At 42.2% G+C, this 23,493-nt stretch overlaps 1 protein-coding gene across 8 annotated transcripts in view; it reads left to right on the top strand.

Annotated features, from left to right (window-relative positions):
• ralgapa2 (Ral GTPase activating protein catalytic subunit alpha 2) overlaps positions 1–23,493 on the top strand; it is an 855,222-nt gene that overhangs the window by 237,680 nt on the left and 594,049 nt on the right. For 5 of the 8 annotated variants that reach the window (XM_072505626.1, XM_072505634.1, XM_072505660.1 and 2 more), the window contains exons 15-19: positions 3,516–3,753; positions 4,604–4,771; positions 10,606–10,746; positions 15,389–15,532; positions 17,022–17,122. In XM_072505626.1, coding sequence (XP_072361727.1) covers positions 3,516–3,753; positions 4,604–4,771; positions 10,606–10,746; positions 15,389–15,532; positions 17,022–17,122 — 792 coding nt within the window. The remainder of the gene's footprint in view (positions 1–3,515; positions 3,754–4,603; positions 4,772–10,605; positions 10,747–15,388; positions 15,533–17,021; positions 17,123–23,493) is intronic. The other 3 variants (XM_072505670.1, XM_072505641.1, XM_072505651.1) reach the window with 1 other exon arrangement.

Here is a 23,493-nt window from a genome sequence, read left to right as displayed (position 1 = left end):
GGTTGGTGGAGCAGATAAAGGGGGACTTCAGAAGGTGGGACATGCTAACGTTGTCACTGGCGGGGAGGGTGCAGACCGTAAAGATGACGGTTCTCCCAAAGTTTTTGTTCATATTTCAGTGCCCGCCTATTTTTATCCCCAAGGCTTTCTTTAAGAAGGTGAACCCGGTGATCTCCGGATTTGTGTGGGCGGGTAAAACCCCGCGGTAAAGAAGGTGCTGCTGGAGTGGGGTCGAGGGGAGGGGTGGCTGGCCCTGCTGAATTTGAGAAACTACTACTGGGTGGCAAACATAGCAATGGTTTAGTAGGAAGTAGGTAGTGGGGGAGGGGTCGGTATGGGAGCGGGTGGAGGCGGCCGCCGGTAGGGGCACAATAATAATAACTGCTTACTGTCACAAGTAGGCTTCAATGAAGTTACTGTGAAAAGCCCCTAGTCGCCACATTCCGGGGCCTGTTCGGGGAGGCCAGTGTGGGAATTGAACCTGCGCTGCTGGCCTTGTTCTGCATTACAAGCCAGCTGTTTAGCCCACTGTACTAAACAGGACGGCTTAGGGGCACTGGTAACTGGTAACACCTCTGCCGTTCTTGCCGGCTCGGTACTCCACAGGCCTGGTGGTAGTAGCGGCCTTGAGGGTGTGGGGACAGTGGCGGAAGCACTTGGGAGTGGAGGGGAGTATCGGTTTGGACATTCATTTGAGGCAACCACCGGTTTGCATGAGTCGGGTTGGTTGGGGGGTTTCAGAGGTGCCGAAGAGCGGGATCGAGCAGTTTGGGGACCTGTTTGTTGACAGCAGCTTTCCGTGCTTGCAGGATTTAGAGGAGGGGTTTGAGCTCCCTAGGGGGCATTGGGTTCCGATACCTTCAGGCGGGGGTCTTTGCACGAAGGCAGGTTTCGACCTTTCCCTACCTACCGGCCCAGGGGATATAGGATAAGGTAGTGTCGAAAACGGGAGTGGGGTAGGGAAGGTCTCCGAAATTTATAAAGAACTCATGGAATGGGTGGGAACCCCGATAGGGGAGGTGAAGCGAAAATGGGAGGTAGAATTGGGCAAGGAATTGGAGGCGGGATTGTGGGAGGATGCCCTGAGTAGGCTTAACGCGTCCTCGTTGTGTGCCAGACTTAGCCTGATGCAATTCAAGGTGGTCCACAGGGCACATATGACTGTGGTCCGTATGAGCAGGTTCTTTGAAGGGGTGGAAGACAGGTGTAGGTGTGGGCGGTGCGCGGGAGGGCCCGCAAATCATGTCCACATGTTTTGGGCATGTCCGAAGCTGTGGGGATTTTGGCAAGGATTTGCCGATGTCATGTCCACAGTATTGAAGGTACGGGTGGTTCCGAGTCCGAAGGTGGCGATTTTTGGTGTCAGAAGACCTGGGAGTCCAGGGGGCGAGAGAAGCTGATGTGTTGGCCTTTGCCTCCCTGGTAGCCCGGAGACGGATCTTATTGGCGTGGAGGGACCCGTACCCCCGAAATAGGGGGTTTAGATCAGGGACATGGCTGGGTTCCTCAGACTGGAGAAGATCAAGTTCGCCCTGAGGGGATCGATGTTGGGTTTCGCACAGAGGTGGCAGCCCTTTCTCGACTTCTTTGGGGAAAACTAAGCAGTCATCAGATATAAAAGCCGGGGTGGGGGGGAGGTGTAAAGGGAAAGTGGGAGGCATGGGGGGATGGTTGAGGTGGGAAACACTTAGTGGAGAGGGGGAACTTGGGAACTGTGTATGTAAGCCACGTTGGCTGGGTTTGATTGTTGGTCGGGTGGGTGTTATCTGTTCTGTTGATTGTTCCTCTTGTTGTTTAAATGTTGTTAAAATTATATATGCCTTCATAAGATATTTTCCCAAAATAAAGAAATGTAACATTGAATGACAAAGCAAGTGAGATCGTGAGGACCAAGTAGACTCACATGTTGCATTAAAGGTAAGCGAAAATGGTGCTACGGAGGTCGGCCGGCATGGGTCCGGAAGGTCGTCTGATTTGTAATCGATATCAAGGCCGCATTTGACTTGAATGTGACCTTGATGTCACAAGCAAAACTGGAATCAATGGGAATTGGGGAGAAATCTTAACTTGCACAAAGGAAGATGGTTATGGTTGGAGGCTAATCATCACTGTGCTGGTATGTTGTTGCAGAAGTTACTCAGGGCAGCATTCTCGACCCAACCATCGTCGCAATGACACTCCCTCCAACATAAAGTCAAGAGTTGGGATGTTCCCTAATGATTGCACAATGTTCAAGTACCATTTGTGAGTCCTCAGATACTGAAGCAGTCTGTGCCCATATGCAACAAAATATGGACAATATTCAGGCTTGGGCTGAGAAATGGCAAGAAACATTTGTAACGCACGTGCCTGGCAATGACCGTTTCCAACAAGAAAGAATCTAACCATCACCCCATGACATTAAATAGTAGTACCAAGACAATCTCCCATCCCTGGGGGTTACCATTGACTAGAAATTGAATTAGCCATTTATATACTATGGCTACAAGAGCAGATCAGAGGCTGGTAATCCTGTGGTGGGTAATTCACACCTGACTCTTAACTCACTTCCTGACTACCATCAACATTCACTTCCCTCCACGACTGATGCACAATGGCAGCAGTGTGTATCATCTAGAAAATGCATTGCAGCATTTCACCAAGGCTCCTTTCACAACACCTTCAACCCTATGACCTCTACCAGCTAGATGGATAAGGGCAGCCGATGCATGAGAACATCACCACCTGGAAGTTTCCCTCCAAGCCACACATTACCCTGACTTTGAAATACATTGTCGTCCCTTTGCTGCTGCTGGGTCAAAATACTGGAACCCCCTCTTTAACAGCACTGTACGTGTATCTACACCATATAGACTGTAGTGGTTCACCGTCTCCTCGAGCAATTCAGGATTTGCAGTAAATGCTGGCCTAGCCAGCGAAGCCCACATTCGGTGAATGAATAAAGAAAATTACTGGTATCTCCTCATTGTGTTCTGCAATGCCAACCAGAAGGCAATTTGTATCATAGTTTATGTGATTGAAGTAAGAATACTCAAGAATTGCAGTAAAATACTTGTAAAATGACAGCCCCCTGTGAAGTGTTGTATACGTTAAAAGGCTGAATTGTTTTGCTGTGACGTGGGAAGGAGGGCAGTCAATATGGTACTCCGTTAAACTAATATTGAGGTCATATTTACTAATATGTAAATATTTATAATAAAATTAAATAATAGACATCACAGTATAAAAACACTACCTAAAGAAGTGAACGAGAAGTGATTATTATAGCTTGCAATTTGCTGTTTCTTTGACCATACAAGAATTCTTTGTTAATTGCTATTTGTGATGAAGTAGCCTGTTGTGATTAAATTACCATTCTCTTGTTTACCTGGGTGCAATCATGGTTAAAGTACATCTTTGGTATTGTTCCCTATTTTTTTTTAACATTGCATTATCCCTGTAACTCTTGCCTTCCATTGTAGTCAATTTTAAAATATTTAATTATAGCACAAATCTTTTATTTTTCTTTTCTGCAGACTCTTATTGTTGCCTGGATCCGGGCTAATTTAAGTGTGTATATCTCACGAGAACTTTGGGATGAGCTGCTATCTGTACTGTCTTCTCTCACTACCTGGAATGAACTAATTATTGAATGGGCAAAAATTATGGATTCTCTTACTGTGGTGTTGGCAAGATGTGTTTACAGTCTGGATATGAATAATTTACCACTGGACAAACTAAGTGAGCAAAAGGAAAAGAAGCAAAGAGGGCGAGGTAACAACATTTATTTATCTAAGTTATTTGAAAGGCTATGCTTTTGGGAGAAATGGCGGACATATGGCTTTGACTCCATCATCAGTATGCCTGATTTACTCCTGTTTTCAAATGTCCCACTGCATTATCACAATACCGATAGCACAGTGGTTATCACAATTGCTTCACAGCTCCAGGGTCCCAGGTTTGATCCCCGGCTTGGGTCACTGTCTGTGCGGAGTCTGCACGTTCTACCTGTGAGTGCGTGGGTTTCCTCTGGATGCCTCCGGTTTTCTTCCACAGTCCAAAGATGTGCAGGTTAGGTGGATTGGCCATGATAAATTGTCCTTCGTGTCCAATAAGGTTAAATGGGGTTACGGGGATAGGATGGAGGCGTGGGCATAAGTGGGGTGCTCTTTCCAAGGGCCGGTGCAGACTCAATGGGCCGAATGGCGGCCTTCTGCACTGTAAATTCTATGAATGCAAATATGCTTTTGATCTTGAATTGTGATGGGGTGACAAAGTGCCTGATAGACCGTACAAGATGAAGTTTGCTGCTCTTGCTTCCGCAGCCAATCCAAAATCCGGTAGAAAATTGAAGTTAACAAGTATAATTTCATGATTACTATTAACCTAAACTTTGGTATGAATATCCAACATTCACAGTTAGTGCATTATCAACCATTTGTGTAGTTCAATGTGAACGTTTTGTGCAGGAATGCCATATTTATACATAATCAACAATTGGTTGAATTAATTAGCAGTTGGTTAATTGAATTAACAATTGATTCAATGAATTAACATTTGGGTAAATGAATTAATGATATGTAGGACTGAACTTAATATGTTTTATGCATCATTAATTTTTAAGGTGTATATCAGGATCTTAATAAGGTAACTGGAGTAGGTAGGTCCTTTTCTCTGAGTTGGAGAAGTCAACCTGATGGTGCACAAGAGCATATGCGATTTAGAAGTGCAACTACCTCTGGTGCCCCAGGAGTCGAAAAGGCCAGAAATATTGTTCGTCAGAAAGCAACAGGTAAGTTTAACTGAAGGACTAAATTATGAATGAACTGCAAAGTATTTTTGTACTATGATGTAATATTTTGCCTGCCTTCATGGGCTTAGTTAAATTTTTTTTGCAAATTATGGATTTATCATCAACTCAAATTCTGGATGTGAGCATTTTTAGGTTTATTTACTTACTTGCTGCACTCCACTCTATCTCTACTCCTTGCTAACCCAGTAGAATATTGAGCATTTTTGCTATCCTCATTAAAGTTCTTACTGGACTTGCTTCCTCCATGAACCTTCCACCCCATCCCTTGATTGTCTTCTAATCTAGTTCCTTATTCCTGAACTCTGCACACTGACTCGCGTTGTCAACTCTCTTTATCATGCTTTGCTTCCAGTTTTCTCAAAAATGTTGCCATCACCCCTTTCCTGCAGGAGCTCCTACTCAGTTCTTCTGACTTTGTAAAATACCCCCATATCTCCTGCCTTCCCTCTTCAGAGTCTGTTAATGCATTGTTGCCATGTAGCTGCGTAGCATTGTTACTAATTTGACTATAGATCAGCTCACAGCACCAAGGCAACAAGTTGTTCAGAGTCACATGACTTCTTTTGCAATTCATGTTGCATGCTGTCCTTATCTTGTCCTCAGTCTCTTCATTATTTTATCACATCATTTACACCTTCTGTCACTGTTGTTTGTCCACATCTTCCAGCTTAATTTCCTCCTATCTCCTCATGCACTTTATTTTCTCAAGTAAGTGCAGTTACCTGTGATGTACAACAATTCTGTTCATTATAAATGCTCCCTCTCTAACATCTGCAAATACAGGGTCAGTTTCCACATTTAAACTGTTGGTACTCGGCTCTTTCCATCACCATCACTAATTTGAGGATTCTGCCAATTTCCATTGTCAAGCCCTGCATGAATGGTAACTTCCTGCTCAAAGTTTAAACCAGCTATTATTTAATACAGAGACAGATTAAGTGATGACCTTTGGAAAGAAAAATGCAGCGACATGATGAAAAAATAAATTACAATTTTAAAGAAGAGCGAACCGGCGGGTCACATACATTAATCTTTGAAGGCAGGACATGTTGATACGGCAGCTTTTGTGTACAAAAAGTATCCAGGAGTCTTGGCTTTATAAATGGAGATATGGAATGGAAAAGTGAGGCAGTTGTAGCAAATCTTGATACATGTGGTTGGAACTCAGCTAGATTATGCCCAATTCTGGGCACCGCAGATATAAAGGCCTTTGAGAAAATGCAGAGGAGATTTTACTAGAGGGGTGAGCGATTTCAGTTATGTGGAGAAATGAGAGAAGCTGGGATAGAAAAAACATGTGGGGCCTTGATGGAGTAAATAGAGGGTTGGTAACCAAATTTAAGATCATACAAGGGGCAATGAGTTTTTTAATGCAGCGAATTTTAACATCTGGGATAGGTTGACAGGGTAATGGAAGTTACTTCAATTGTAACTTTCAAAAGAGTATTGGATATATGCTTGAGAAATTTGCACAGCTATGAAAAAAGAGTGAGGGTTTAGTTTATTTTTTTATTCTTTCATGGGGTGTGGGTCTTATTGATTCGGCCAGCAGTTATTGCCCTTCAGAGCCACCTTGAACCCCTGTAGCCCATGTGGTGTCAGTGCACCCACAGTGCTATTAGAAAGGGAACTCCAGGATTTTGACTCTGTGGCAGTGAAGGAATGGTGATGTAATTCCAAATCAGGATGCTGTGTGGCATGGAGGAAAACCTACAGGTTCCCACGCATTCAGCATTCCATTCAGTTCCCTACTGTGCATTCGATCTCACCTATGGTCTGGCATGATGACCACCATTTTCTCAATATACTCACTTATGCTCCTGTTTCATGTTCATGCTGTTGGAGCCCTCAACATGGTTTCATTATGAGGTTACGTTTGACCTTTTTTTTCCTCTACGCTTCCACCCCACACTGCCCTCAGCTTAATCAGAACATTGCGGTCCACGTTCTCTACCAGAAAACATCCTGCATATCTATCGTTCCTATCTTCATTCTGTTCCTGTGGCCCAGCAGCCCTCGTCATTAATTTTAATTTCCTCCAGGTTTCACCCCTTTCTATTTTTGTAATTTTTTTCCAGCTGTGTGTTCAATCTGCAGCCTTCAATCCATTGACTCTAGATTGCTGTTTTTCTATGCTCACACTAATTCACCATAAAGAGTTACTTTATTGGTCATTATTCCCTTAATTCTCGAACAGGCTTCAAAGAAATATTTTGCCTCGCTCCTTTCCCCTTTATCTTTATAACCTCCAAACAAGTTATTTCCTCAATTATCCATATTCTTTCTTTCTCTTTCTCTACTCCCTCCCCTACTACCATGTTCCCAGAAAAATTCTACCTCCTCCTCTTCTGTAAGTTGCTTTCAGACTTTTTGCATTTCATTATACAAATGTAAATGTTAATGTAGTTTTATATACCTTATATTTATGTACATTACTTTTTGCATGACATTTCTTGTCATTAGAATGACCCAGTTAACAAATTTTCATTCAAAATTTTGATCAATAAGTGCTCAACTTAAATTTGGTTTAACATAATTTGCAGAGCAGTATACAGTGAGCCCATATACTACAAGAAGAGAATTTAGTATAATTTGTAAATGGTGCTGAAATTCTTGCATTGTGTTCGTTTATAGCTCATTGTTGGAAGTGTAATAAAGGACTAGAATTAGAGTTCCATTTTTAATTATATTTAATGGGAATTAACTTCAAATCAAATTTCCAGTGTTGCTAATATACATTTTTATTGCCAAACTGTCAGTAAACAAGTGTTTACTCTCCTTTTTCAGTATTTGTGGTCAAAGAGTTAAAAATGAGAATTTTTAATTGACCTGTTTTTCGAATTAAACATTTGTATTCTGTGTAAACTTGACTTTGCAAACTTTATTTATGGTATGAAGAACATAAGAGCATAGGAACTAGGATTCTGAAGCGGGGGTAGGCTATTAGCATTTTTATAAATCTATAATTACAAACACATAATTTAATAAATAAATCTGATCTGAATGAACCATAAATTACATGGTATATTTAAAATAAGTACGTCAGATTAAATGCCTAATATATATGGCACAAGGTTGAAGTTTAATGTTTGCTCTTTAAATTTTGGTGATGCTCACTCAATTGCCATAATACAATGACGTTGAGAAGTCTGTGCTACTACATATGGTTAAGTGCTGTTTGGCCAATCTTCTATTTTATTTCTGTTGAGAAACCCGGCTCTTGGTGTCCACTACAGTGTTGTTGCTAAATCATAGACCTGAAAGGAACCTGAGTGAAAGGACTAGTGTGGAAACACACACTATACAGACTTGTAAGCATGTGTTTTGTGGATTTTGAAATGATGTCGATTGCAGGAGAGTAGACTGACGACAAGGTTCTTTTCATTCTGCTGTGGTGTGCCATTATTTCTTTTACAAGGAGTTATCCATAGAAGTCCTCCTTTGTGTGCTGCACAGACGTACAGAGAAATGTGTCCCCCGCTGGCCATAAATAATGATCTTTTTATTATTAACTGTAGGACTTGAAACAGTAGATTTTTATTTTTTTGGTTTCCTTTTAAAGAGTGGAGTCTAAAGATAAAAGACAAGCAGATGGTACCTCATATTCGCCTTCTCAGGTGCCATTGCTGGCTGACACAGGGCTACAAAGCTATTGGCAAACAAACATATCCCCATTGACGGATAACAAATTGGTGTGATTAGCATGTTTGTTTTCCATAAACCCTTCAGCTTTCAGACTCGATCATTTTTGCATTTCTTTAGCTTTTTCTTCAATTAAGACCAAATTTGTAAATCAGGATGGGTTCTTTTTAATAAGTAATGACCAACTACAAACTTATTTTTAACAAGGCCCTTTATGCTTAATATCTTTATTACTGTGATTTGATGTAATTAGTTGTTAAAAGGCACATATATTTGCCAGATGGACAAGTCTTTAATAATGAGTGCCATTTTTAAATATGCTGCATCTGTGTCTAAGTGAGATGAAATGGACATTTGCTGCCTCCACTTTCCTTTATGATGAATAGCTTACCTAATTGGATTTTCCATGCAGTGAACATCTGAGTAATGTTTTGCTGTATGTGTGTTCTGGCACAGTTTGAATGGCAATTGCAATATTTCTTTGTCTATACAATTGAAAACATGATGAAAGAAAGTACAAAAGTATAATTACAGGCTAAAATATCTTATATTTCATTGTAGAATTTTTATGCAGTGTAATTCAGACTTGTGGCATACCCCTGACTTCAGTTAATTATCCATAGCTGACTAAAGACACTTCTTCTAAGTGTTGAGAGATTTTTATCCCCTCACGCCAAATGTTAGAAATGCAGTTGCCATTTAATATTCCACCAAAGTATAGTCGCAATGTCTTGTAAAGTGCGAGTAGCATTGTCAACCAGATATTTTGAGGTGTTATCAGAGCAACCAATTTATTTGAACAGATACCGCCACATATTATGCACCATATTGGATTGTTCAGGGTTTTTAATTTGCTGCGTAAAAGAAATTAAGACTTATTTTTTACATCTGTGAATTATTGTAACAGCTTCCAATATCACTTCTTTATAAAGTCCCAGGATCGCTCATGCATCCCATAATTGGCACAGCTAAGGCTAACATTTCACTCTGCATGGTGTTGAACTGTTTCTGTATCATATCTGATTACACATGAGGAACTTGAGATTCATGATTTTAAAGTGATATTGGTGACAAATAATGCAAAGCAAACAAGACTGAAGATTAGGTTGGCCAAAATGAAGCATGAATACTGGATGTGTAATGTGCTGTGCACATGCATGGTTGCATTTAAAATGCTGGGCTAATAGTTTTTTGAACAGCTAACATTAATGGCTTAACCAGTGTGGTAACACAATGTCTCAATCAATCTTAGTTTGACCCTGAGATGAGCTTTCTACCACGTATCCATGCCATCACTAAGACCGCCTATTTCTACCTCCGTTACATCGCCTGTCTCTGTCCTTTCCTCGAACATATGAGCTGCCGAACACTACCCATGCCTTTGTTACCTCAATACCTTGGTTACAGGAATGTTAGCTTTCCTGATTTTGCACTCTGCAAACTTGAAGCAGTTGAAAACTCTCCTGCTTATGTCCTAAAATGCACCAAGTTATGTGCACCCATATCCCTTCAGCTCCCAGTTAAGCAACACCTCTGTTTTAAAATTCTAATTTTTTTTCAAATCATTCCATCGTCTTGCCCTCTCCCTATCCCTGATCTCTTGCAGGCCTCAAAGATCTCAGCACACTTCTAATTCTGACCTCTTGAGCATTCTTGATTTTGTCTCCTTGGATTGTTCCTTAAAACCTTTTTTGACCAAGCCATTGCTCATTTGCTCTAATTTCTTCTCATGTGACTCTTCGGTTTTTGTTTGATGATGTTTGTAAAACACCGTGGGATGTTTTATGTTCATGGCACTATATAAATGCAAGTTGTATTTGATCCTTTTCATCTGCTTCAATGTCAATTCAAACTGTACAAACCTATATATGCATTCTTTCACGCATATCTTCCTGGGATCAAACTAGAAGAGAAGAGTTCCTGAACTTGCCTATAAGTGATATGTGATGTGATCTTGTAATGTCACTTAAATGTTAACATTTTTGAATTCATGTGCATTTTTAAAAAAGTTAAGTGCAAGTAGAAGGGCAATTGAAATCTTGCTATAACAGGAAACAATCACAAAATAATGATATTTGTAATCTTGATTTTTATTTTTTATATATAGCATCCTCAAATATGTATCTTTTTGTCTGTTGTAATTATCTTTGCCTGCTTTATTTCTTTGGAAGCTAAGCGAAGTCAATCTATCAGCAACTGTGTGCATCTTTATGAGGCTTTGCCAAGCACTAAAAGTGTGCCTCTACTGCTTCACACTGTGAGTTCTCTCTTACCTGGTATCACTCATGCCTCTTCTTCTCAGAAACTGCCAGGTACTGTACTCAAAGCTATATTTCTTCAGACTATTCCTTGATTTCTTTATTCTGCTCTTAGTTTCTTTCCACCAGGCATTTATGACATTGTGCACTGATGTGTTGAACAGTCGCTGAAATAGTCACTTCTTAGTACTGAACTTGACTATTGCCAAGAAAGGAGATATGCTGTCGAAGCTTTTCATCTTACACTCATTGGATTGGAATAAATGCAAAAAAAAAAACACATCTCAAAAGGAACAACAATTTATACTGTATGAGAAAATAATTCTGATTGGTTGGCAAATCACCTCTGGTCAAGGCATTGCCGTGGGAAATGAACCGGGGAATGGCTGTCTCCCAAGCTGTTATTTAGTTGAAAAAGGCACAATATGTCAACATGTTCTATTGGTTTGCAAAAGACAAGGCCCTCGTGTGAATATATGTACATCCTAGCATGCTGAAGTAAGCGTGAGACTGATCATTTTAAGTTTGTTGTTCGTGTAATTCTTAGCGCGTTTGGAATTGTTTAGTAACTATTGTCTAATTGGAAAATCACATTGAATATTGGACACTTTTGAGTTTTGCAATTGCAAGCTGGTTGAGTATGGTTAGTACTTTGCCTGTTGCAATCAGCGGAAGGGTCTGTTGTTTGATGCACTCCACCAGTCATTGGGACGTATGGTCTACTTACCTAGCATCACCCTGTCACTAAAAGTTGTATACCATATTACTCATTTGTGTGGTAGGCAGAGTGTCTAATTTGGCTTGATAGCAGAATCCTATTGGTGGAGAATACCAGTTGTGTTGCAACTGCACAGTAACAGTGTGAGATGGTTAGCTTCACCTGTTGTACAAATTTTGAGAAACATTACCCTTCCTGGGTAATCTGAGGTAAAGTGGGTACTTTTCAGGATAAAGCAATGGCAACCGTAGGCCCATTCGTGAATTTGTGAGGTATACAGCGAGCTGTGTTCCGATCAGGATAGCCAATATCCTGCAGGTTAAGTTTGATTCAACCTCTTTTGGCATCAAACTTACACGATGAGCAAATAGCTCAGGCCCTAACTATGAAGTTGCCAATAAGACCAATCCTGTAGAGTGTGGCCTATGTTAACTAGTGAAGGTGGACTTTGCAGTAGTCGGTATTAGAGAACCCATTGGCAGATTTCTCAATGAGCATGCCAAGGAAAGAGCGTTGTTTCACTGTTCCATTTCGAGGTGCATTTGAGCTCAGGATGAAACCCATTAAGGTGTGCAAGGAAGCTTTGCAGCTGCAGATTCAAATATAGCAAAGGTATCAGCTACGTATTGGAAGTATGCGAGGCGTAGGAGATTAGGGGTCATTTCATCAGAGGCATGTTTCTTGTGGAAACCGACAGATGTTTTTGAGAACTGGGTCGAGGGGGATCTCATGGCAACACCATCCATTTGGGCACGAATGGTATTGTTAAAACAGATCAACTGTGCGAGCCGCTGAGTTCATATGTTCATTGAATACAGATTCAGACAATGGTGGCAAGCCTTGGTAGACATGCTATAGTGACATGGTACGAGTCTTTATACCCTCCTTGAGTGGTACATTAGTGAGTGGGCTAGAAATGTTGAATGAGCATATGGACGCAACATTACTATCAATATGCAAGTCCCATATGGTCTTGGCAAAGGTGAAGAAAACATCTTTGTTAGTAGTTGTAGTATACGTTGAAAACATCTTCGTAAGTAGTTGTAGCAACTCTCACAACCATTTGGCCATAGAATTTCATAGGATTTACAGTGCAGAAGGAGGCCATTCGGCCCATCGAGTCTGCACCGGCTCTTGGAAAGAGCACCCTACCCAAGGTCAACACCTTCACCCTATCCCCATAACCCAGTAACCCTACCCAACACTAAGGGCAATTTTTGGACACGAAGGGCAATTTATCATGGCCAATCCACCTAACCTGCACATCTTTGGACTGTCGGACGAAACCGGAGCACCCGGAGGAAACCCACGCGCACACGGGGAGGATGTGCAGACTCCGCATAGACAGTGACCCAAGCCGGAATCAAACCTGGGACCCTGGAGTTGTGAAGCAACTGTGCTATCCACAATGCTACCTTGGCCAGTTCATGTGCAGAACCAGTCATAGATAAGATGGGGCATAAAGTGGCATCACTTTTGTGTCTTAGACTCTTGGGCAGTTCATACATGCATGGGTGCACTAAGCCATGGAAACAAATCCTGTCATATTCACCACTAGGCAGGTTGTTACTCTTACATAAGTCCAACAAGCATTTCTGTAACTTGTTTTCAAGCAGCGCTGTGCAGTCATGTTTAGAGGCGGGTCCAGCGGATTGAAATTTAGATATGTCTTGACATAGTCACACTTATTAAAGCAACAAAAAAATGTCCCTTTGTTGGGCTTACAGATATGTATGTCTGGGTTGGCGTTGAGGCCTCACAATGCTACCAGAGTTCACATGTCAACCAATCAGCATCCTCTTAAACAGTTAATTGTTGTTCCCTTTGAGATTTGTTGCCATTCTGGCGTCTGTCCTTGATGACTACAAGATGAAAATCTTTTGACTGCATGTCTCTTCAGCAATAGTCATGGAAATATGTATAATGTACATTTGGTCAGTAACCTATTTGTAATTGTAACTGCTCTTGGATCATTGTTAATGATTAATATCATCTGTGACATTTTGATGGTCTCTATGTTAAACTGAAGAAAGGAGAATGGGATGCAAATGCAGAGGATTAATCCCCAGATGCGTATTGCTAATAAATTGATGTCAGCTCCTGAGGGAAAAGCAGCTAGTAATCAAGGTGTAGATATATCTTGTTTTGTAGTCAAGGTTAAAATTTACTCCTTTTTTTTTCTACTTTTGATGAGTTGTACATTTTAGTTGTACATTTTTTCACAGACTTAAAAATAGAATTTAACAACAGAGGTAAATCCTAACACATTTTAATTGCTGCTGCAAAGAATATGTTTACTGTTTGATGCTTAAAGCATTGCTGTATTAATTGAGGCCAATGTACCATATGCAGATGAAAGATAATTTAGCTTTAAGAGCAGTTTTGTCCTGCAAGAAGTCATGCTTCAAGGTGAATTGGCTTTCTGTCTGGATTATTATAGCATATCAGCACCAGTTTATGGCTCATTGTTTTTCTGTTATACAGTGACTGGAGTTACTTAGCTGTTGAGTGATTTGTCAGCTATTTAATTAAGCCTGAAATAATATTTCTGGTACAAATTTATTCAATCTTAAATAAATAATACGCAATTCTCATTTAAAGAAAATCTGCATTCTTGTATCATTTAATCCAGTCCTGTTGCATTTGACATCCATGCTTAAAGTCTAAGTATAATTAATCTGAGCAAGAAAAACTGGTGACATAAATACCGGGTGGTTCACAAAATGCTCAGTCCATAGATCTCTATTGGGTCCTACCAATAACACATTCTTTGCACATAAAATGCACCATTTTAAACAAAATATGGGCTATAATCCAGGTAAATGTTGTATGCAATAACCTTTACAAACATTGTTCAGTGTTTTTCATATAACATGCATGTATTGGGAAATGGGTTGAATACCCAGGAGCGCAATACATGCAAAAATACATTTGGGGAAGTCTTGGAAAATGTATTAATTGCAGAATTGTGTTTTTGTCAACGGACTAACAGATGGGATGGAATAGTTGTGCTTATTTCATAAAGTTACCCACTAGCACTACTGTGGCACAGTGATTAGCTCTGCTGTCTCACAGGTCCAGGATCCTTGGTTCAATTCCGGCCTCGGGTGACTGTCTATGTGGAGTTTACACTTTCTCCCCGTGTCTGCGTGGGTTTCCTCCGGGTGCTCTGGTTTCGTCCCACAGTCAAAGGTGTGCAGGTTAGGTGGATTGGCCATGCTAAATTGCCCCTTTGTGTCCAAAATGTTAGGTGGGGTTACGAGGATAGGGTGGAGGCGGTGGCTTAATAGGGTGCTGTTTCCAAGGGCTGGTGCAGACTTGATGAGCTGAATGGCCTCCTCCTACACTGTAAATTCTATGATTGTCTAAGTACAGCATGGTGTTTGTAATTCCACTCTCTTCTGAAATTCCCTTGTGTTTTATACTTTTCTGGTAAGGAAAATTGCACTGCATGATTTTTGTTTTGAACTCCATTCACCTCAAAACAGTCCCTGTATTAAAAAGTATTATCATGGTGGTTGAGCATGTTTACAAAGAGTGGAGCAGTTGTGCATGGTACTTAATTTTTCATACCAAGCTGAGTTTGGTTCGGATTTTTGGTTGGGATTGAAAATGGAAAGGGAAAGAAAATGCTGTTGAGATTTATATTCACTTCACAAGTTCAGCGAGCACAATATATATTGTAACTTCTGTAATATTACATTAAAAATTCCTTGTAACTCAAGGAATTGCCATACCACCTCAACAACACTTGGTCCATTGGTGCAAGTTGATTGGCTTTTAACTCGAATAGTCACAGAATCTGAGCAACCATGGCCTTGAGTGTCTACAGTTTAAAAAGAGGGGAAATCATTGCCTTATTTTGAGGGCAACTAAGGTTTTATGTGTCAATTTCAAATACTTTTTTTTGAAGAGCTTCTTTAAGGAAAAGTTACTGCTTATATTTCACTCATCCCCAATATTATTATGTGCACATAGAAGATGAAGAGTTCCAACAACCTGAAAGTATACCAGATGCAGAAGAATTAATGTGTGGTTCAATGCTGGATCAAGAACAAAAACTTACCCATAGCAGCAGCACATCCGACATTGCTGAACAGCTCCAATCTGAACTAATGCAAGGTACTATTAATAAATAATACAACAATATTCTGGTAGGATTTTAAGACTTTTTGTGGGGTTGGGGGAAAGTAATTATTTTTAATTGAAAGAAACGTAGTATCACTTGGAATGAATAATGACGGTAAAATAATAAGGGTGTAATGGAATGAAGGAATCACAATAATGTGATGCACCAAAAGTCTCAGAATACAATTCATAGCCAAAGACTGAAAGCAAAACATTCTGACTCCCAGCTTGGAATTATCCACGGTCTGGTATGGTGTGCTGTACAAGGGAGATAGAATTCTCCCTTGGGCATAGAATTCTGCAGGGCAGCACGGTAGCATAGTGGTTAGCACAATTGCTTCACAGCTCCAGGGTCCCAGGTTCGATTCCGGCTTGGGTCACTGTCTGTGCGGAGTCTGCACATCCTCCCCGCGTGTGCGTGGGTTTCCTCCGGGTGCTCCGTTTTCCTCCCACAGTCCAAGGATGTGCAGGTTAGGTGGATTGGCCATGATAAATTGCCCTTAGTGTCCAAAAATTGTCCTTAGCGTTGGGTAGGGTTACTGGGTTATGGGGATTGGGTGGAGGTGGTGACCTTGGGTAAGGTGCTCTTTCCAAGAGCCGGTGCAGACTCGATGGGCCGAATGGCCTACTTCTGCACTGTAAATTCTATGATATTTCACACCAATTTCCTAGAAACAAAACTTTCAAATTCAGGTGCTGTTGTGGAATTATAAGAAAATAGAGATCTCCAGTACAAAATCCTTTAACTCCTCAGTTTCATTTTCCCTCTGAGCCCATTTGGGATATCTACAAAAGTGCAAATTGTTTGTCTCTGAAAAGGGGCGCACTTTTTAAAAAAAAAAGAAGTATTTTGAGCAATTGAAATGGCCTAATAAAGTGCGCACTATTTCAAAAACAAATATTGCTCCATTATTTGTTGTCCAAATGTTCATAAATTGAAGACTATTTCGCTAATATGAGCATATTTTAATGTTGCATACTTTTGCATGAGAGAGTTGCCGTTTTGCCTAAGTTCCTTTTTAAAGGGCGGCTCTGTGGCACAGTGGTTAGCACTGCTGCATCACAGTACCAGGTACCTGGGTCCGATTCTGACAGTGGGTGTCTGTGCAGAGTTTGCACTTCCTCCCCGTGGATTTCCTCCGGGTGCTCCTGTTTCCTCCCACAGTCCAAAGATGTGCAGGTTAGGTGGATTGGCCATGCTAAATTGCCCCTTGGTAACCGGGAATGTGTAGTTTAGGCAGTGTTATGGAGATAGAGCAGTGAAGTGGGCTAGAGTGGGGTGCTCTTTCAGAGGGTCGGTGCAGACTCCATGGACTGAATGGCCTTCTTCTGCACTCCTACTCACCTGTCTGAAGTATTATGCCTGTAAACTGAAAGGCTCCCTTTATCAACAAGACACGTGTAAAGTTTGGAAAGTAATGAACAACAGTTTGCTTCAACATCACACATATGTTGAAACCGTTTTCTTGTGTGTTTATTACAGGACAAAAATGGGAACAATCAGCTAGTTTCAATAACTCTGATTCAAAGACACCCATTGTTGAAAACAGAAAATGTGGAGACAAAGACAATGAAACTCCAGTTGTAAGGCGATACACAAGCAAAGTTACCTACAGTGTTTGTGAAAATATAGCCATGGAAGAATCAATCTTAAATATTGTTGAAAAGAGAGCCATGTAACGTAAGGGTTTATGGGGAAAGTGGTATAAAAGGCACTGAAGTGTCCAGCCACATTTAATGGCGGGGCATGCTCGAGAGGCTCAATGGCCTATGTTGCTGAAGCTTTTTGTCTTTCTTTTGTCAAGACAAACACAAGAATACCAAATTTTAAACAATCGTAAGAATTTGTACTACAGGAGAATAGGGTGTTGACTGGTTGGCAAATGATTGAACAAGCCGTTGCCATGGAGGAAGCAACAACAAGCTATGGGTTCTGTATATTATGAAGAATTGAAGAAACATGCTGTTTCATTTGGCCAGCTGTCATTGGGATGTATGCCTACGTACCTGGGACCACTTGAAAATGCGATTCAGCAATCGGGCAGCACTTGCCGAACAATCCTAAGTGTGCAAATAGCTACACTAACAACCAATTTAAGATGATCAGTCCCAATGTGGTTCATTTTAAGCTATCTAGAAGCACCATACGTTCATATGCAGGGACCCGTTCTCTGTAAATAAAAGAAGTACAAGCCTTGTGCCTTTTTTGAATTACCAGGGAACCCTTCATTTCCTGTTGCTTTCTCCATGACAATGACTTGACCAATCCGAGACGAGTTGCAACCATTCAACACCCTGGGCGCGATTCTCCGCTCCCGCGCCGGTTGGGAGAATCGCCTGGGTCGCCAGATTTTCCCGCGACGCCGGTCCAACGCCCTCCCGCGATTCATGGAAGCGGTCAGATCGGCACAATCGCTTTTGCGTGGCGCGGTACAGTGAATCGCCCGAGATAGCCAAAATGGCGATTCACCGGTACCCCCGCGATTCTCCGGCCCGGATGGGCCGAGTGGCCTTCCCAAAACGGTGGATTCCCCCCGCCGCCGTCCACACTTGGTCGCTGCCGGCGGGAACAGCGCGGGAACGCTGGGGGTCGGGGGGGCGAGGGGGGGATCCTGCACCCGGGGGGGGCCTCAAATGGGGTCTGGCCCGCGATCGGTGCCCACCGATCGTCAGGCCGGCCTCTCTGAAGGAGGACCTCCTTCCGCAGCCCCGCAAGATCCGTCAGATATCTTCTTGCGGGGCGGACTCGGAGAGGACGGCAACCACGCATGTGCGGGTGACGCCAGTTATGCGGCGCCGGCCGCGTCATGTATGTGGCGCTGCCTTTACGCGGCCGGCGCTAAGGCCTGGTGCGCGTAAATGACGCGGCGCTGCTCCTAGCCCATTATCAGGCCCTGAATCGGTCAGGTTAGGGGCCGTTTCGCGCTGTCGTGAACCTCGACGGCGTTCACGACGGCGCAAACACTCTGCCTCCATTTCGGAGAATCCTGCCCCCTGTTTCCTGTAGTATAAATTATTGTGATCATTTGAAACTTGGCATTCTTGCATTTGTCCGGATGAACTCAAGATCTAAAGGCTCAGGAACATGGCTCTCTATTCAACAGTGTTCACGGCCTGTACCACCAAACAATTGATCAATCTTGAGCAGTTCCTGTCAAATCGAATTAGTAAACTAAATTGCTTTTAATTGATTTTGATTCACGTTAATGATCAGTTATGCTAATGTAATTTGTTTCGGGAATCCTCATATTTCAGAATACTAGGGAAAAAATGGGGCTAAAGGCTGCTAAGTTCCCTGGGCTTAATGAGTTGCATCCTAGGATATTAAAGGAAGTAGCTACAGAGGTAGTGAATGCACTGGTAGTAAAGCAGCTCAGCACACATGAATACAGAGGGAAACAGGAGAACAACATTGTAACTGGTTTGATACAGTCATTAGGCATAGCTGGATGCCTGTACTAGCCCCACCAGAGACCAAGGAAGAAACAGAATGAAACCATGAAAACATGGTAAAATGGTGCACACCCTTCCCTGACGTGTCTGCTCTCAATTTCCACAAAAGTTCAGGATAGATTTTCCATGCCATGTTCGGGTGCACACCAGTTCTATCTCCCTCAACTCTAGCAGTACCAATGACACCACAACTTCAACTCATTAGATACCAACCCTATCTGCACCCATGCAGGAGCCAATCACAGATTCTTTATATCCACCCTTACAAAAGAAAAGAAGACAAAGAAAATACGCAAAAACACCAGTTTTAAAGGAGAGTTACAGGGTCTTTTCACAGTAACTTCATTAAAGCCCACTTGAGACAATAAATGATAATAATAATAATTATTATTATAAAATACAACGCAACTATAACCCCAATCTCAGCCCAGTGCAGAACTAACATCAATCACTTGCACAGAGAGGACCGGCAACAACTTGTTTGGATTATGATGAAGCTTTCAGGGCCTCCCAAGATAAACCGAGGCAAAAGAGTTAGAGCTACTAGAAGTAAACTGCAAGATAAAAAAGAATCCGGGCCCAGCCCTGGTTTTATATTTACCTGGCGCTCGCCAATCACCCAATAATGAGGAAGAGAACAAACTGCTCATTCAACCAAGAAAGCGCCCCACCTCCTAGGGGGGAGGGGAGGGGGGGGGGGGTGCAACAGGCTATTAACCAAAATACAGGACTCAGCTCAACCCGAGGCCCCTGTGCACCGAAGAAGCAATACCTAAACTCTCAAGAACCCCCCTAATAGGTGCCTTGAAGAAGGGATATCCAAGCTACAGGAGAAATAGAATACCAGCCGCAGCACCGGATCTGGCCTAGTCCAGCACCTCATATCACACAGGAATAAATCCCTCCAGTATAACCCAGCACCCACACCCTAGTCGGACCTGAACCTCCAACCACATCCAGGGCAGTGCACCACCCTCATTTATATTGGAAAGGAAAAAATGGATGAGTACACCAGTCCCAGCTGGGGAGAGCCTATCACCGAAGAGAAGAAGAATTGTCAAGACACTCAACAATTGGGTGTCTGAGGGGGAGAGGGAGGGGAGGGGGCTGTGTGGTGGAGCTTGTGTGTGTGAGAGTGAGATTCCCTCCTCGTTACAACCAGAGGACCCTTCCCTAAACCACAGAACCAGACCAGGATTAGTAACAGCACCCTGCTCACCCAGGTGAAGAAAAAAGGGAGAAAGAAAAACCTGTAAGATAAGAACTCCCAGACTGATCTAAAAATATCAACCATTACCCAGAATTGTCCACCATCACTAAAATGATACTAAGAACAATCTCTCTTTAACAGACCAGCCAATGTATAACCAAACCCACTTAGCACTGTTGCCTCACAGCGCCAGATTCCAGATTCGATTCTCGGCTTGGGTCACTGTGTGGAGTCGGCCTGTGTCTGGGTGGGTTTCCTCCGGATGCTCCGGTTTCCTCCCACAATTCCTGAAAGTCGTGCTGTTAGGTGAATTGGACATTCTGAATTCTCCCTCTGTGTACCCGAACAGGCGCCGGAATGTGGCGACTAAACGCTTTTCACAGTAACTTCATTGCAGTGTTAATGTAAGCCGACTTGTGACCGTAATAAAGATTATTATTATGATTATTATCCTTCCCATTCTGATTGCTGTTTTTAAAAAAAAAAAAGGAACCCAGAGGAAAAAAATCTCCAACCTCAAGGAAGAGTCAGAAGGAGCTCGGTCCTCCCCAGGATACATAATCTTCCCAGTCCATCGAAGGAGAAAGGCCTGGATCCTTAAATTCAAAATAGCAAAAAAAAAAGAAACCCAATATGGTTGCTGTAACTGGGGAGTTATCCTCAATCTCAGTGAGCACTTTAACCCCATCACCCCAATCCACCCATCACTCTGCCCTGGCTCCACTCATCTTCATTATAAATGAGATAAGGGATGTCAAAAAAGGCACCTCCCTCTCATATCCACAAGGAATATGACACACAATGACTAGGAGTAAAGCTGTGCGTAGATCATATTTCACATGATCAACTCAATATGATTTTTACTAGAACAGGATAACAGTCGCCACTCTGCTCACATCCTGCAGGCCGTTACAAAAGAAAAGACAACCATAAATAATCAACAACATAATCACAAGGGAGTAACATCAGGATTATAGAAGAAATGCAGGATAATGACACCATACATGTTGCTCGAGAAAGCCAATGCCAAGCCAGGATCAGCAAACGCTTTTCACGATCTCTCAAAGATTCTAACAAAGCATCTTTTATTTCCACCATGCCACTGTTCCGGCACCCAAGCAACACGCAGCCTAGGTCCCAGCCAGTGGAGATGGCTCGGCAACCTCCAACCTGTTGCGACGAGCACCGAGATTAGGAAAATATAGGGCCTATGATCAGGGAGCCCAACCGACCCCAGGCCTCGAAGATCGAATACTCTGTGCTCTGTCAATTCTGATGCATCCAGCCTCCAAATCAAGATTAGCAAAGCATGGCAGTCAATCTTCAAACTCAAACAGGAACTTGACTCCCACCTCTTGCCAGGGACCGGGCTCACAGACATACCTTACCTGGCCCCTGAACCAGCCAGGATAAACGACATACCATGCAGCAGGATCTTAACATCTCTAAGGCATGACCTTGCCAGGGAAAGTGCTCTTCTGAATACAAGAACTCTCTCATGCACCTCCATCATTCTCCCAAATCTTCAAAGTGAGCTCTATAGGCTTGCACCACAGAGCCGAGATTTTCATCCTGAGCAACATTGAATTGAGGCCGTTATCCGTATACAAACAGCACCGATGAGGTGAAAGACTTTCACCAGCAACAACGCCATTGCAAGCTGGGCACCACTCCAATCACCATGGTCAACCAGACTTTTTTGATATAGGCTCCACATCACAAGACATATCCCAAGAAAAGGCGGAGGCAGGGTAGCACAGTGGTTAGCACTGTTGCATCACAGCGCCAGAATCTCAGGTTTGATTCCCGGCTTGGATCACTGTCTGCGGAGTCTGCACGTTCTACCCGTGTCTGCGAGGGTTTCCTCCGGGTGCTCCGATTTCCTCCCATAAGTCCTGAAAGGCGTGCTGTTAGGTGAATTGGGCATTCTGAATTCTCCCTCTGTGTACCCGAACAGGCGCCATAGTGTGGTGACTAGGGGATTTTGACAATAACTTCATTGCAGTGTTAATATAAGTCCACTTGTAACACTAATAAAGATTATTAGATTATTATTATATGAAAGGTGCAACAGGATAGAATAAAGGATTATAAAATGAGAAGAGCCAGAGCTTGCGAAAACGCAGCCACTGTCCTGCTCACATCACGAGACACCATGGGCACTCACTTGTTATGTAAATTGCCATCACGCTTTTACTTAATACCTAGCTTTCTAAAAAAAACTAAATAAAGTTTAACACTTCATATTTATTGTGGCATCATTATGATGATGAGGTTATAAAGATTATTGGAAATTAAGCTCCAGGGGAACAGCATTGGGCTTGACTTTGGGAAACAGTGCTGTAGTCTGTGACCTGAGGCCCGCCTTTGTCCCCGGACATGGAGACCAATAATCAATGAAAGTGAGGATCTCTTGCGAGTTGACACGCTACTTTTCTTTCTCCATACTCAGCAAGTAATTTTACTGGTGTCTAGAATATATTCCTGTAGCAGTATCAAAGGTTATTGAAATTTCCCTTTTTAAAGTAAATCCAAGTTGCGCATTCATCATTTCTTGCTAAAAGTTAGGTCCAAAGTGCCGGTGCATCACACCCATGATTCCAGCATACATGTGCGTCATACTGGGACCATGTCCATCTGCACCTTTGAAGCAGTAAGAATAGAATGGGAAATCTGTTTTTTTCTTTTAGGTTGACGTTCATTTTTACTGATTTAATACTGAAACATTTTGTGGCAATTTAGTGGTGAAAATGGGTAAAAACTGATTTCAAAGATCTTTAAGGATTAAGGGATGATGGTAACGTGAGTTGACCATGAATTTCTTTTCTCCAGCCTTCTGGATGCTAAATGCTTCGACAGGTGTGATTATGAACATGTGTTAGGAATAAGACTTTTAATTAGAAGTTTTAAATTGTTACAATATGGGAGTTGATATTCTGTGTCAAATTCAATTCCCCTCTACTTCCTGCCCCCACAGTCCCCAAAAATACAGTGTAGTCTTTGAAATGGCCTAATTAACCTCAGCATATACGTATTTAGGGACGTCCTCCACATGTAGTAGCTGACCTCATGGAAAATTAGATGATTGTTCAGTTTGTAGTCATAATGGAAGGTCATGTCAAGCACAGCTTCAGTTTAGCAACAGACATCTTTCTTCAAAGCAATCTGTTTACTTCTATTAGGAAGTAATTATTGGTATAAAAACTCCATTGGGTGTATTAATTATATAACAATTTTTACATTATATGGCTTCACACTTCATCTTTCTCAAAGTGTGTCCTCCAATTTGTGA

This window comes from Scyliorhinus torazame, chromosome 1 (genome assembly GCF_047496885.1).
Source record: "Scyliorhinus torazame isolate Kashiwa2021f chromosome 1, sScyTor2.1, whole genome shotgun sequence".
Taxonomy (NCBI): Eukaryota; Metazoa; Chordata; class Chondrichthyes; order Carcharhiniformes; family Scyliorhinidae; genus Scyliorhinus; species Scyliorhinus torazame.
Note: the sequence above shows the minus strand (reverse complement) of the source record. Positions and strands in the feature narration are given on the sequence as shown.